This window comes from Podarcis vaucheri (genome assembly GCF_965113315.1).
Source record: "Podarcis vaucheri genome assembly, chromosome: 17".
NCBI lineage: Eukaryota > Metazoa > Chordata > Lepidosauria > Squamata > Lacertidae > Podarcis > Podarcis vaucheri.
In genome coordinates, this window is record NC_138755.1 from 42604032 (window position 1) to 42619985 (window position 15954).

Genomic DNA, 15954 nt, shown 5'->3' on the forward strand with positions numbered 1-15954 from the left:
CCTCCCTCCCTCCCTCCTTCCTTCCTTCCCTGGCTCACCCCTCTGCCCATGGCGGCGGCGTCGCGGTGCCACGTGTGCGCTGCTTCTCTCGGGCTGCTCCGGGTCTCGCTGCTGCTCGGGGCGCCGCCGAGGAAGCTCCGCCGCCGCGCTCAGGCCGAGTGGGAACGGGCGCCTCTTCCGCGCCAGCTAAAGCCGCGCGCCCGCCCCGCCCCGGCCCGCCGCCCCGCCCCGGCCGGGAAGGGGCGGAGAGAGAGGCCGGGAAGAAAAGCCCGCCGCCCGCCCGCGGCCCCAGGCTCCTCCTCCTTGGCGCCCGCGCTGCTCCCCCGCCGGCTCCGGGCTGCCGGTCGGGCGACCAGGTACCGCCTCGGGCCGGGGAAACTTGGGGCCCAAGGAGTTAAGAACCGAAGTCGCTCCGGAGGTCCGGTCTGAGCCTGAAGCACCACTTTAGCTAATGGAGCCTCGATTTCTGTTCTCATCCTGAAGCAGAGTTCTTCATCCGAGGTACTATTTCTGGGTTAGCGGAGGCTGTAACCTGAAGCGTATGTAAGCCGAGGTACCACTGTATAGTTATTTAACCTCCTTCACCCTTCAGCCTAAATATACAGTGGTACCTCGGGTTACATACACTTCAGGAATATTACCTCGGGTTCAGAACTTTGCTTCAGGATGAGAACAGAAATCGTGCTCTGGCAGCGCAGCAGCAGCGGGAGGCTCCATTAGCTAAAGTGGTGCTTCAGGTTAAGACCGGTTTCAGGTTAAGAACAGGCCTCCGGAAGGAATTCCGTTCTTAACCCGAGGTGCCCCTGTCGTTCTTTGGATGTGGGCAGACGCCTCCTGCCAGGCGGAAGTGGCTTTGGGAGCGGCTGCCCGGCTGAAAGACCGCTGGCTGTTCTGGCAGAGAGCCGAACTGGCAGCTCCGATGGCCCTTGGTGCTTCTGATCTAATGCTTCTTCTTGCACCAATGTTACAAGATTGGGGAGCCCTCTGAATGGTGGGGGGTGCGGGGTGGGAGGGGGCTGCCCCCCAGTGGCCTCCCCCATGCCTAGAGTGCCTGGGGGTCCTGGGCTGCCCCTTCTCAGCCTCCCTGATGTGGTCCAAAGGAAAGCAGTATGTTTGGCGCCAGCTTGGCTGCCGGCGTTGCCAGATGGAAGCCTCCAAGGCACCATCCAACTGTCTTAGGGACTCCGCTCCAGGTTGGTGTTGGGTTTACTCAGCCTTTTCTTCTCCCAAAGGTGTCCCACCAGCCAGCCGAGGCGGCTTAGGGTCAGAGTTTTCCTTCTCCTGCGTTGGCTCCCTTCCCAGGTGGATGAGCCCCATCTGTCCCTCACCACGTTATTGACTGTTGAACCCGCCATTGTTCTTGGCCACTCAGTCTGCCAGAGCCAGGGATGGAGACCCATCAACTCCCCTCATCTGGTTTAGCAGGTCAGTCAAAGCTGTTTCCCAGGCTGTCGCCCCAGTCACATGCTGGCAGCTTTTAGGAGCCACAGGTGGGAGCTGAGCGCAGGGTGGGGACCAAAGGTGGACAACCCACCCCAGGTGGAGCATGACATGTCTTCCATCACCCTAGAAATACTGTGATAATATAAGCATGGCCCTTGTGATGCCTTTTAGTGATCAGGTGAGGAGACGGGGGATGCCACTGCAGCTGGCCTTGCTTCTTGAGGGGATGGGTGGAATCGCTGGGGGAAAACAGAAACCCAAAGTAACCTGCAGGAGAAAAAATAAAATTGCTCACAAGGTTCTCAGGAAATTGGCAGCAAAAAATTCTTTTCTTGGTTGCTTGAAGATTGAAATAAAGGCACAAGGGATGTTTAGAGAGAGAAAGCAAAGAAGCCCAGCTGGTTTTGATGAGCCGCGGGCATCTGCAACTGCTTCAAAAAGCAGAAGGCAGCTAGTGAGCCCCAAACAGACACGGAAAACAAACTGCTTCACCAGACGTCCTGCAAGCAGCACCCTCTGTGCCTGCCTGAAAAGGAAAGGAAAATAGCCAGGTACAGCGTGAGAACGTCCCAGCCGAAAAGAATGAGGCCGCTACCCTTACTGTGCAACCTGAACAGCGGGAAAACCTGGATGTCAATGGGGGTGTACAGTGGTACCTCGGGTTACATATGCTTCAGGTTACAAACTCTGCTAACCCAGAAATATTACCTCGGGTTAAGAACTTTGCTTCAGGATGAGAACAGAAATCGTGCTCCGGCGGCGCGGCAGCAGCAGGAGGCCCCATAAGCTAAAGTGGTGCTTCAGGTTAAGAACAGTTTCAGGTTAAGAACGGACCTCCAGAACGAATTAAGTTCTTAACCTGAGGTGCCACTGTCGTTTCATCAGCTTGCATGCTAGATGCCATTTTGGATCAAGATGGAGGACCAAAACATGACTTTGACAGGAATTCACCTGGTATTTGGTGTAATGGGTCCAAACTCACAAATGTTGATTTCTAAAAATTTACAGGATGAATCTGTTCCTTGGTACGAGTTGTGGGCAAAAATATATATACCAAAGAAATACACCTGTCACTGTGTGACATATGCAACTGAATTATTCCTTGCTATGAAAATGGCCATTCTTACAGCACTTCCCCCCCAAGTTACAATGAACACAACTGAATGATCCTTGAGCACTTTGAGCAGAGTGAAGATCTGCTTATGTCCAAGGGCAAGTGAAGTTCGCTTGTTGGACTGCTGTTGAATGAATCAATTTATTTCGGTCACTGACCAGAGTGTGGGCTGTTCTTTGTTGAGTGTCAATACAGAAAAGTTGAAGACCTTTCCCAAGGAAACTTTTATAAAGATGTGTTGACCATTTTGGCTAAGACCTTTGAAAGACTCCAGTTTGTGTCTAAAGAATGATCTGTTTTGTAATATATTTTCCTTTGTGTTATAGACAGACAAGCATGAACAGAAAAAAGTCTGACTGGTTTCAGACCTTATGACTGGCATTCACCACAGCTAAGGTAGATTCTGTGTAAAATGTTTTTAATTTACAAATTTCTAATTTGATTTAGAGTCCTACAGTATTGTTGAAGTTGCATATCTTTCTGTTACTATTAAATGGACAAATCAATCAATCTGTTAGAAGATAGTTCTGAAACGCATAATCCCTGACAAATTTATTATAGCACAAATTTTCAGGGGCTATGGTCCACTTCCTATCCCTCTGGACTTTGTTAACATATATATTGCAGGAAATTGTTCAAGGACAAAGCTATGCAATGTCTATCAAGAAAGTATTTTGGAATAAATTTGGAGAAAAGTGCTGGCAAATGTAGCACAGGTTTGATTGGGGTTGCCATGCGTCCAGAATTTCCCAGACATATCTAGAATACTGTAGTCGGAAGCTGTGTCCAGGTGGAAATAGCTAAAATGTCCAGGAAAATCCAGATGTATGGCAACACATGTCAGCAGTGTCGTTTTGGGCAACTTTCCTTTAAAACTCTTTTTGTGTGCTCAGCAACTTTGGGCAAAAGTAAAAAAACACACACCCAACTGAACAACTTTGCCCAAAAACGCTCAACAACTTTTCTGTCCGGATTTTCACTGTTTGAAATATGACAACCCTAGGTTTGATAAACAAATTTAATCTTCCAGAATGGAGTCTGTTACACAAAAGATACAGGTAAATTTCCAGGATGAGCAGGGCTGCAGCAGTGGAAGGAACCAGAAGGAAGGAACAGAAAAATGAGCTTGTGGGTTGCGTGTACATGAGACGGGTGCTGTCGTCATTGCCTGTGTGTTATTCGAACTGGAATAGTGTTGTGTGTGTATGCATGTGCCGCTGTCTGTATGAAAGCTGGGGAAGGATGCATGTATGTGAACGAAAGGAGAGGGATTGTGGGAAGGGGGCTAAGGGAGATTTCCGTTGTAGTAGCATGTGGTTTGGCTCACTTAGATGATCTGCACTCTTGTGTTTTACGATCCCTGCAGTCTCTCACAACAATAGGCCACATTCCAGAATTTCGATAAGACACTGTCTCATCTTTTGCCTGTCCCCCTGGAGTAGTATTTAGAAAAGAACAATGGGCTGCATTATATATTCACTACACTTGGACCACTGGACAAGTGATAAAGATAATAATAAAAACATTGATGTAATGGTTACAGAGATAATATGTGAGACGTACCGCAGAGATTAAGTCTGCTGACACCCCCATCCTGAGATGGATCATGAAATTAGGCAGATTTTCTTTAAGAACAAAACACAAATACATTATACAATTACAGATAGGTAGCCGTGTTGGTCTGCCATAGTCAAAATAAAAAAATTCCTTCCAGTAGCACCTTAAAGACCAACTAAGTTAGTTCTTGGTATGAGCTTTCGTGTGCATGCACAGTGTATCTGAAGAAGTGTGCATGCACACGAAAGCTCATACCAAGAACTAACTTAGTTGGTCTTTAAGGTGCTACTGGAAGGAATTTTTTTATTTTGACATTATACAATGACAACCCCTCCAGTTTAAGATTCTTCTTTTAAAAAAAATAAAATCGTTTTTAATTTTTTTTACTGGATTTTCAGAGCAGTGAGAAAATCCAAAGAGAAAACAGGCGAATTCTGCTTTGAAAGGCAGTTCTGCTCACGGAGAGATCTCCAGGGCCGGGGAGAGAAAAGAGCCGCGCAGCCGTCGGGATGTGGTACGAGATCTTGCCCAGCTTGGGCCTCATGTACGCGTGCCTGGTCATCCCTGGCGTGAGCACCGCCTACATCCACAGACACACCAACGGGGGCAAGGAGAAGAGAATCGCTCGGAACACCTATCAGTGGTACCTGCTGGAGAGAGACAGGCGTGTGTCTGGAGTAAATCGCTACTACGACTCCAAGGGTTTGGAGAACATTAAGTGAATGCCATATTCAGAGGTCCAAGCCTTCTAAAAGTTTTCCTCTTCTGTACAATGGTTAATTGAGCAGTTACTATTTTTTAAAAAATCAGAAGATCTTTAAATAATACATCAACGTTGTTTCCTTTGAAAATGGAGAGAAGGGCCAGTTGTGGTGACATTTCATTTTGTCCTCGTATGATGATTGCAATTTCTTTAAATGCTATGGACCAGAATTCACCAACCCTGGAACTTTCCCGTCATAATCCCTTAAGTGGGTATTGTGGCCTCCACAGCTGCACCAATGTTCAGGTCACATCAGATATGAATACAAGAGATTTGAACTGCTGTTCTGTTCCATCTATGGCATGGGCATAGCCAAGGGGCGACGGGGGCAGCTGCTCCCCCCTAAATCAATAAAAATCTAGTTTCTCCTCCCACCTCACCACGCAACAAAAGCCTGCCTCCCCTTACAAAAATCCTGGCTATGCCCATGATCTATGGCCAAAAAAAATTAATGTGATTTCCCTGGCATGAGCAGAAGTAGATTTCATCTGTTTATCTCACTGTATTTTTCCTATTCCTTAACCTCCGGGTATCCTGCAACTTCTTCCCACGCAGATTTCAGCCCTGTGAATGGTCACAGGACAGTGCATGTTTTGTGAACTGCCCTGAGCGCTTCAGATGAAGGGTGGTATATAAATTTAATAAATAATGGTGACAATGTTTTTCAAAATAACTTTTACACTTATTTTGTTAAATCAGGTTGCTTTGGCAAATTAAGTACAAAGCATAAATCTTGTTAGAGTTTACACACACACACACACACACACACACACACACACCTTTTAATATTTTATATAGAGAAACAGAATATAAATATATTGAAGAAATAAAAAAGGAAATAAAGACCAGGAAGCTTCATGGAAGACAATAAAGGAAATGTGTTTAATCAGATGAGTAACTGGTGTGTGGGACTCTGGTACACATCTACTGCCTCAATCTCTATTGTCTGTTCTGCTAGGTCACATTGGCCATCAGGGGTTGAAGCTCCCAATAAACTAGAGAAATGATGAAACAGTCCAGAAATATTACTTTTGTTTCCTTCCTGTTGCTTCACCATTCGTTTGAAGATCTTCTGTATTTAAAAATCTATGTTGCACCAAAGTCAGACAGCAAAAGTACTGAAGCTGAAATGAGATCCAATGAATAATCTATATGAATTAGGTTCAAAGGCAATAAAAATATTTGTCTTATTCAAAGGGTAATTTGCTTATGGAAGACACAGAAAACAAAAAAGTGATTATGTGTAACTTGATTGCCATTGACCTTCCAGCTGTTAATTATGGCTCTCACACCCTCTGCTGGCTTGTTTGGTGGTTTTAATGAGATCACCGGAAGAAAAGAGCCTCTGATTCCATTAAAGGGGAACTATTTTGTCATACTGTTTCAAAGCAATGTGAAACCACCCGGGAAAGCAAAAGAAAGAAATACGCAGTAGTGGAAGTGGGTCAATACAAACAGACAGGTATTAAGCACCAGGAAATAACATTCCACTATTTCTAAGTCGAAATTAAAAAATTGTCCAGTAGCACCTTAGAGACCAACTAAGTTTGTTCTGGGTCGAAGCTTTCGTGTGCATGCGCACTTCTTCAGATACGCTGAAACAGAAGTCGTCAGACCCTTCTATATAGTGGGAGGGTGGGGAGGGGTTTTTCTCAGAAGGGTAGTAGGAGATGGGTGATTGACTCAATGGCAATGGTAAACCTATGGACGACTGTTAACGACTGCAATTAATCCTACAGGAGAAAGCAAGGGATAGTGTACAGATGACCAAAAATAGTTTTACCATATGTAATGAGACAAGAATCCAATATCTCTATTCAGACCAGGTCTTGCCATAGTTTTCAGTTTAGTAATAAGTTGTAATTCAGCAAGTTCTCTTTCCAGTCTATTTCTGAAATTCTTTTGTAATAAGACAGCTGCTTTGAGATCCTGTATTGAATGTCCTGGGAGACTGAAGAGTTCTCCTACTGGATTCTCTGTCCTGTGAGGTTATTTCTAAGGTTAGGTTGCCAACTTCTGAATCGACGCACATAGCTTCCCCATTGACAGCAGTTTCGCTCACAAGAATTAGCAAATGATAATGCTGGACTCTGTGCCGGGAAATTCCCTTAACTTAATGATTTTGGCAAAACTGTTTGTGGGATAATTGAGCCTCATATGCTTAACTCCAGTTAATGCATGAAGGGGTTAAGACCACAGAGTAAGCAGTCATCCCAGACTGATCCAGGTCACGCCCCCTCACCTTGGGACAAGAGTTAGCAAAGCTCTTTGTTCATTCTCTTTTCCACCAGGTAATCAAGGAGCAATCAGCCTAGATGGCCCCATGGATTTAGCAAAGCCATTTTTCTGTTTCTATACAAAAAAATTAAAATCATTCTGTCTACCATGTGAACTCCATGTGTGGAAAATTTCCGAACCTGGCTGCTCCAGGCTCAGACTGTGTGCATGGCTTACAAGTCATTTTTGTGTTTCTAGACCAATAATTTATGAACATTTTACCAATTTTTGTAAGCTAAGTTTTGCTACCTGTGTTTTCTTGCTGCTGCATGGAAAAACACATGAATCTGACCTTTGTAAGTAAATTAAGTTTTTAACTTGCCAAATGTGCTCTTTCAATGCTAAGGGAAATAAAGGGAAACATTGGAAAGGAACTTAAAAGGGGATATTTTAAGGGTCTAACAGACTATATTTCCACACTTGTGTTTTGTTATTCCACGCTACCTGTTTTGTGATTTTAAATCTCTGCTGGGTCTCTCTCACCAAAGAGTCCTTGTCCCAAACCTAGGTCTAGGCATCCTGGAAATTATTATTTTATTCTTTAACCAAACACTTAAAAAAACAACCCTACACTCTTAAAGGTCCAGAGGGAGGAAAGACTGGTTTGTGTTTTGTTTCTCTGTTTGTTTAGCCAGGTGGCAACTCTTGCTTTCACCTGAGGCAGCTCCAGCACCTCCATCCTGGGACTCCTTAAGACACTTCTGTGCTTGATTCTGGTCCTGAAATAACTGTAGCCAGCAGGACTCTTAATGAAAAAGAGCGGCCCTTTGTCAGGCTGGGGAATCCAATCCCTCCCACGGTGGCAGCCCAGAATCAGAGAAACGATAAAACTTCTTACCAAGCAATTTATTCAATGATTTACAGAGAACAGTGAAGGAATGCAGCCTTCCAAATAATGGTGTTGCTCCAAGGAAAGTCCCACCCCCCTACGCCCCCCTTATCCCTCCTGCATCGGTTAATCTGAGCTTTCTGCCTCTGAGCTCTCTGTTCTAATACCCTCAATGGCCGTCTGGTCTTGGGAGGGAGGGGGGTCAGGAATGCTTTCCAAGGAGACTCAATCTGTCAGCTGCCTCTCCCCTGGTGCTTCTCCTTCCTGCTCTTCCTCTTTCAGTATTTCCCAGCTTCTGCCCTCTGCAGCCTCTGAACTATGCCCTTCTGCAAACCACTGTTATAAATCTATTTGTTGTTGTTGAGTTGTTTAGTCGTGTCCGACTCTTCATGCCTCCCTGGACCAGAGCACGCCAGGCCCTCCTGTCTTCCACTGCCTTCCTCATGCTGGCACCTTCGAGAACTGTATCCAACCATCTCGTCCTCTGCCGTCCCCTTCTCCTTGTGCCCTCCATCTTTCCCAACATCAGGGTCTTTTTCAGGGAGTCTTCTCTTCTCATCAGGTGGCCAAAGTCTTGGAGCCTCAGCTTCAGGATCTGTCCTTCCAGTGAGCACTCAGGGCTGATTTCCTTAAGAATGGAGAGGTTTGATCTTCTTGCAGCCCATGGGACTCTCAAGAGTCTCCTCCAGCACCAGAATTCAAAAGCATCCATTCTTGGGCGATCAGCCTTCTTTATGGTCCAGCTCTCACCTCCATACATCACTACTCAGGGGGCAGCCAGGCTCCTGCCAGGAGTGGTGTCACTGCCATTTACCAGGACGGGCAAGAGTGGCAGGGAGCTCATGCCAAGGTAGGTGCACGGCTGGAGCAAATCCGTTGCGCCTGCTGGGGTTCAGGAATTAGGTTTATTCCGCTTTACGGTTTATTGTAGCGCATAATAGCCTCTGACTCAGCAGTAATAAATTCTGTCTTGATCCTCTCCAATTAAGTAAAATACTAGTGTCCTGTCCTGAATCATAGATTCAAGGTGCCAACAGCACTTTAATTTTCTAAATTATTGTACTCCATAGATCACTTAGAAAGACGTTTTTTAAAGCTGAACGCTCATCATCTTCCCCCCACAGTTGTCCTAATCTAACATTTCCCAAGCTTCAGGGAGTTGAGGCTGCTCCCCACCCACAAATTCAAACTGAAGGTACAATTCACTCTTGCACCTCAAATAATGCATTTGCTATACAGTCAAACCTCGGTTGTCGAATGTAATCAGTTATGGAAGCCTGTTCAGTTTCTGAAATGTTCAACAACCAAGGCATGGCTTCCTGCACTCAGCGGAAGCGGTGTCAGACGTTCAGCTTCCGAAAAACATTTGAAAACTGGAGCATTTACTTCTAGGTTTTCGGCGTTTGGGAGCCAAAACAGGATCTGAGGTTTGACTGTACAGAAATAAGGCTTGTGTCCCTGGAAGCGATCAGATGCCAGGGAAACGTGTCTTGTCGCAAGAAAACAGAGGCCTTGTGACTTGACGCATTTGTAATTTAATCAGCCATTGGTAAGAAGGAAATTAAAGTGGATGATAAAATTACCTGGAATTACTTTCTGAATGAAGAGGAGGCTGCATGATCTAGCAAGCCAAAGGATCCACAGTTAGGCAGCAATCCTAGTGCTCGTCTCGCCCACTGGATGAATTTTGTCATCTGTGGGTATAGCAGAACTCTAACTTGCAGAGTCGAAGTCAGTTGAAAATGTTGTTTTGTAAAGCAAACATGCATTGTTAAAAGAGAGAAGAAAGGAATAATTGTATTGCTGTACCTTTTCTTAGTTATGTATTTATGTATTATGTATTAGGGGATGCGGGTGGCGCTGTGGTCTAAACCACTGAGCCTCTTGGGCTTGCCAATCGGAAGGTCGGTGGTTCGAATCCCCACAACGGGATGAGCTCCCATTACTCTGTCTCAGCTCCTGCCAATTTAACAGTTCGAAAGCATGCCAGTGCAAATAGATAAATAGGTACCACTGTGGCAGGAAGGTAAACGGCATTTCTGTGTGCTTTGGGTTCTGTCATGGTGTCCCGTTGTGCCAGAAAGTGGTTTAGTCATGATGACCAAATGACCTGGAAAGCTGTCTGTGGACAAACACCGACTCGCTCGGCCTGAAAGCAAGATGAGCGCTGCAACCCCATAGTAACCTTTGGCCGGACTTAACCGTCCAGGGCTCCTTTAGCCTTTTCTATTTATGTATTATATGACTAATAAATCAATACATCATTTCTAATCTGTAAAACAACTTTAACAAAATAGCAGTCAAAAAATAAATTAAGCACTGTTAAGTTCATACTCACCACACCCAACCAATTTATAATCTTTCACTCTATTCAGCTCATTAAAACACACATACACACAATACCAGTGGCAGCAACAATATATTCATATGAATGAATATACATGTCATCACGTGAACTGATTTCTTGGGTCCTTTTCATCTTAAAGGACCTTTGGGCAACAGTAACACAGACAGACATAGGAACAATTAAAATACTGGGCCACACCTCACTTTGAGTGGGTCTGCGCCAAAGTCTTGTAAATGGTATTTCAACCATAGTTTGCTTGCTGATGTGGTGCCCACATCAGCAAGCAAATAAAACCAGCACAAACCTTATATTTAAAATAAAACGCTTTATCCCAAACTAGCGTTGCAGTTATATAAAGGTAAAGGGACCCCTGGCCATTAGGTTCAGTCGTGACCGACTCTGGGGTTGCGGTGCTCATCTCGCTTTATTGGCCGAGGGAGCCGGCGTACAGCTTCCGGGTCATGTGGCCAGCAGGACTAAGCTGCTTCTGGCGAACCAGAGCAGCACATGGAAACGCCATTTACCTTCCCACCAGAGTGGTACCTATTTATCTACTTGCACTTTGACGTGCTTTCGAACTGCTAGGTGGGCAGGAGCAGGGACCGAGCAACGGGAGCTCACTCCATCGCAGTTATATGGGATGCTATAAATCCAGTATTCTGGGGCCATTGCATCAGCGCGGCTGGGAAGCAGAAGGAGAAAGGTGGCAGGAGGCAGCTTCACTCTTGGCTGAGATCTAGGTGCTTGATAGAGCATTTCAACAATCTGGTTCTGTTCACACTCTTGGAGCTCCAAAGGCAAAACAAGCAGAACTGCAGTTCTTGGAAACGAATTGGATGCATCAGGCACTGGCACATTTGCAGAGCACACTTTTCTTCTAGCTCATGCCTTAAAGAAGCAGCGTTTGGAAAACACGACTCAGACATTTGTAATTCAAAGGGGGAACATTGTTAGTACCTGTACTGTTGAATATTTGCATACCGTTCTGATCTAGATGCACCTGGAATGCAAATAGCAACAGTCCACGATTCCGCAGTACTTGCATCTTACTCATTTTGCACTGTGCCAGTTTGAAATACAAAATCACCACATTATTTGGGAAGAGGGTGTTGGGATGTTTTACGAAAAATGTTCTTGGGGGAAGGAAGGGATGTTACAAAACTGAGTCTTACCCTCCCATTCTTTTCAAATATGACCACGAGCCAAAGTCCTCTGTCATTTTAGCTAAAGCCGTCTCAGCGTAAGGCAATATGCTATTTCGAATCTGCAGGCAGAAGCAGTTGAGCAGTGAGATTCTCAGTCCTTCCTCATATGTGATCTGAGTGCTAGCAGCACATGAAAATACAGTGAGACCATTCCTGGAACGATGTCTCTCTCTGGTGTGATGTTCTGATGAATGTGTCGCTGTAATCATAGCCTTGAGCTGGGATTTATTAAAATAACGATACAACACACACACACCAGGCACCAGCAGTCATTTTCCCACATGCGGGGAGGGGAGATTCAGATTGTATAGAAGAAGCAGTTGTTTTGTTTTCCTTCCATAGGTGGCAGAATAATCAATAGCTATTGCAGGGATAGTCACTTTGTGAAGTCACATGCTCAGACAGTAGAGTACAGTGGTACCTCTGGTTACAGATGCTTCAGGTTAGAGACGCTTCAGGTTACAGACTCTGCAAACCCAGAAATAGTGCCTCGGGTTAAGAACTTTGCTTCAGGATGAGAATAGAAATCGTGCTCCCACATTGGGCAAAAAGATTCCTGCATTTTAGGAGCTTGGATCAGATGACTGTTGCAAACAAAATCTGCCCTTTTTCCTTTATGGGGTACCCAAGAGCCGTAGAGAGTCCTTAAGTGGGTTCCCTATCAGTAGGAGAAACTAACAGAGGCCAAGCAGAGAATATTGAGAAGCAAAGCAGCTAGTAAGCCTGGTTTTTATTAGAACTGTTGCAACAAGGTGCTCCCCCCACACGCAGGAGAGAGGAGGGGGACCCAGAACCAAGGGGGGGGCAGCCCTTATGTAGACTTTTGAAATTGCCCACCCTCAAACTCAAGACCACCCCCCAGAAACATCATACATACATCACAGAAAGAGGTGGTCTCCAGCAGAAATACATCCCGGGGGGGGGGGCGGTCTAAAACAGAATCCTGAGTGTGTTGTTTATCTCCTGTCTGCCAGGTTACCTGACTGCATTATCTAGGTTTTGGCCACTCTTTTGTTATTATAACTACAGTGGTACCTCGGGTTAAGAACTTAATTCGTTCCAAAGGTCCGTTCTTAACCTGAAACTGTTCTTAACCTGAAGCACCACTTTAGCCAATGGGGCCTCCTGCTGCCGCTGTGCAATTTCTGTTCTCATCCTGAAGCAGAGTTCTTAACCCGAGGTACTATTTCTGGGTTAGCGGAGTCTGTAACCTGAAGCATCTGTAACCTGAGGTACCACTGTACTTAATTCCTGAATCCAGGTCGCAGGCTCACCCTATTCATATCTTAAATGTGCCCTTAAGGCAGGATTGGTGAGCACAGAGACAGTGGGGAGGTTTTTTCATTTCCTCCCTCCTTGTAGAGAAACATTTGGTCAGTTTGGGAGAGTCAAAATGGTTTCAGGACTGTCCTCCTGTACTGTTTCAGACATGTGGTGTGTATATTTATGTATGTGTTTGCCTTGTACATTTAATTTATGTGTTTGAGACCTTAAATTCTTATAACATGACCCTCTGAAGGGTCTTGAGAAGCACATGCCATGAGATGGAGGGCTGCAGCTCATCTGCGCTATTCCGTTTGCACATCAGCTGAAGAAATGTGACCTAAGGTAGATTTTGTGGCATCATTCACATGGACAGCAGAGCAAGAGTACGTCAATCTGTCACTAGAGGGATATTGTTGATGCACAGCAGAAAGACCAAAACTTCTTTGGCTAATCAAATTGCTAAAGATAATTTTTGCCTTCTCGTTTCAATGTTGCAGCTGATTTTGTGATTGCAACAAAAACAATTAGGAGGGAGGAATGCACATTTTCGGAAGCCTGGAAATAAATAATAGAGTTTCAATGATATTGTGTGCAGTTACAGTAGTGGGACAGAATGGAGCCGAAGGGCTTTGCTTACCCGCACTGCCAGTAACCATGAGGGGTGAGGCAGCTGAGAGGATAAAAATGATAATATTAATTTATTATTTATACCCAGTCCATCTGGCTGGGTTTCCCCAGCCACTCCGGGTGGCTCCCAAGAGAATAATAATAATAATAATAATAATAATAATAATAATAATAATAATGTGATAGTACTACCCTGATCTGTTCCACAATGCCTCTACTATGTAGCAGCTATAAGACTGAGCTGGAAACCAGAAAACTCTTCCTTCCGATATTGCCTCTGTTCTAAACCCAAGTCACTTTCTCCCACCCTCTCTGCCTCCATCAATAATGATAGTGACCTGCTATGCAAGACTGTTGTACAGATTATGAGATACTGTACGTTTAAGGCTTTGGACCCTTAAAAAGCACTGTGTAAATGGTAAGTTGTACTGTGGTACCTCAGGTTACAGATGCTTCAGGTTACATACGCTTCAGGTTACAGACTCCGCTAACCCAGAAATAGTACCTCAAGTTAAGAACTTTGCTTCAGGATGAGAACAGAAATCCTGCTCCGGCGGCGCAGCAGCAGCAGGAGGCTCCATTAGCTAAAGTGGTGCTTCAGGTTAAGCACAGTTTCAGGTTAAGAACAGACCTCCGGAACGAATTAAGTACGTAACCAGAGGTACCACTGTACAGTAGACCCCAGGCATGAAACCAGTAGACCAGCAAGTCCCAATGTATCCGGTGGGATTATGAAGACTCCTAGTTCTGGGTGTTGTCCCAAGAGAAGGAAGTGGGTTTGAGCAGCTACATCTCACTCCGCCAACAATGGAAAACTCCCTGTTGGTCTGGACACTTCCGCTCCCTGGGAGCCAGACATTATCCCATCACAGTACTAAGCAGTGAATCTGGTGTGTGGAGACTTGCTGGTAAGAGGGACCGTCAGGCAGTTTTTGTTTCTCTGTTGACCCAAATTGGTGGACTGCAGGCTTCCAATGACTGCAGGCTTCTTTTTATCTTTTTTCTGCTTTGTTTTCCATCTTCTGTTATCTGATAGCCTGTAATCTCAGAGGCAGCAAAGGTCCTGTTTTACCATTATCACACATGGTACATATTTTTGGGTAGGGAGGCGTCCATTGCAGCCATCTCCCTGAGGCCTTTTCACCTGGCTGGTATTTCAGCGTCACCCTCTGTGCTAGAACTGACTGATGTCCAACCCACCGCTCTTGACTCTAGCCACCAAGGGCACAGATGAAGCTTTTGTTCTAATTTAACTGTTTTATGGTGCAGTTTCATCAAATGCTGAACATGCACCTCTTTATCCTTACCTTTGACACCTGAGGTACATATTTTTGGAACCACCCTGTTCTCTGGAGTGCAATCTGCTTTAACTGTTTTACTATTATATTTTAAAATTCTTGTAACCTGACCTGTGACCTCATGATGAAGGGTGGGAAAGAAAAATCCAGTTGTTGTTGTTGTTGTTGCTACATAGGTGCACCAACAATTACAATCTAATTAAGTCTGCTCCAAAATTAGTTTTGATTTGTTCCTCCTAGTGGTTGTTACTATAAACATATGTGAGAATGCAGTGCTTCAAGAGGACGTTCACCGGCTTCCCACTATATCATCTCAACAAAGAGAACTATACCTGTTTTATTCACTGATTTGATGGGTATGTTTTGGTGATCTTGAAAACAGGGATAATTGCAGAAGCCTCACATTTGCTTAATCTGGTCCTGAGGCTGGGAAAGACCAGATACCAAAATACCAACCGCCACAATATTTTAGTAGTGAAAATGGCTGGGCTCAGTGGTCCCCCCCCCCTAAAAAGAATGTTTAGGGATACTCTCATTTTCCTTGTTGTTGCTGCTGTTTAGTTGTTTAGTCGTGTCCGCCTCTTTGTGACCCCCTGGACCAGAGCACGACAGGTACTCCTGTCTTCCACTTCCTCCCGCAGTTTGGTCAAACTCATGCTGGTAGCTTCGAGAACACTGTCCCACCATCTCGTCCTCTGTCGTCCCCTTCTCCTTGGGCCCTCCATCTTTCCCAACATCAGGGTCTTTTCCAGGGTGTCTTCTCTTCTCATGAGGTGGCCAAAGTCTTGGAGCCTCAGCTTCAGGATCTGTCCTTCCAGTGAGCACTCAGGGCTGATTTCCTTCCGAATGGAGAGGTTGGATCTTCTTGCAGTCCATGGGACTCTCAAGAGTCTCCTCCAGCACCAGAATTCAAAAGCATCAATTCGTCAGCGGTCAGCCTTCTTTATGGTCCAGCTCTCACTTCCATACATCACGACGGGGAAAACCATAGCTTGAACTATACGGACCTTAGTTGGCAAGGTGATGTCTCTGCTTTTTAAGATGCTGTCTCATTTTCCTCCTCATATTGAAATCCTGCCCCTCAATGAGGCCAACCTTAGATTCACAAAATGTTTAGGGGTAGGCGTCCCCCTGCGTCCCCCCCCCCCAGAAAAAAGCACAGGCTAGGCTTGTTAGTAGTGGCTATCTCGCTGCCACTGGGAGCGGGGTGCATCAAACAAGGGGCAGC

At 45.4% G+C, this 15954-nt stretch overlaps 2 protein-coding genes and 1 long non-coding RNA gene across 5 annotated transcripts in view; 1 reads left to right on the top strand and 2 right to left on the bottom strand.

The window, feature by feature from the left end:
- The window catches only part of ATP1A1 (ATPase Na+/K+ transporting subunit alpha 1), a 31495-nt gene extending 31392 nt beyond the window's left edge, over positions 1-103 (bottom strand). The window contains exon 1 of the mRNA XM_082205936.1: positions 39-103. Within this exon, the coding sequence (XP_082062062.1) occupies positions 39-50 (12 nt within the window). The 5' untranslated portion in view covers positions 51-103. The remainder of the gene's footprint in view (positions 1-38) is intronic.
- A 1223-nt stretch (positions 104-1326) lies between these two features.
- Positions 1327-4836, top strand: NDUFA1 (NADH:ubiquinone oxidoreductase subunit A1; the record flags this gene model as incomplete). Of its 3 annotated transcripts, none has more annotated exons than XM_082205956.1 (3): positions 1327-1425; positions 2884-2953; positions 4513-4836. In XM_082205956.1, the coding sequence occupies exon 3, from the start codon at positions 4624-4626 to the stop codon at positions 4834-4836; it is 213 nt and encodes a 70-aa protein (XP_082062082.1). In that variant the 5' UTR covers positions 1327-1425; positions 2884-2953; positions 4513-4623. The 3 variants fall into 3 exon arrangements, with proteins under 3 accessions (XP_082062082.1, XP_082062084.1, XP_082062083.1); XM_082205958.1 differs by lacking the exon at positions 1327-1425 and adding an exon at positions 1973-1994; XM_082205957.1 differs by lacking the exon at positions 1327-1425 and adding an exon at positions 2466-2792.
- Positions 4837-5642: 806 nt separating this feature from the next.
- LOC309522581 lies at positions 5643-9811 on the bottom strand. Its single transcript, XR_014215140.1, has 2 exons — positions 9567-9811; positions 5643-6001 (listed from the first exon to the last, which is right to left on the bottom strand). It is a non-coding gene; the product is annotated as an uncharacterized lncRNA (long non-coding RNA).
- Between the last annotated feature and the right edge of the window lie 6143 nt (positions 9812-15954).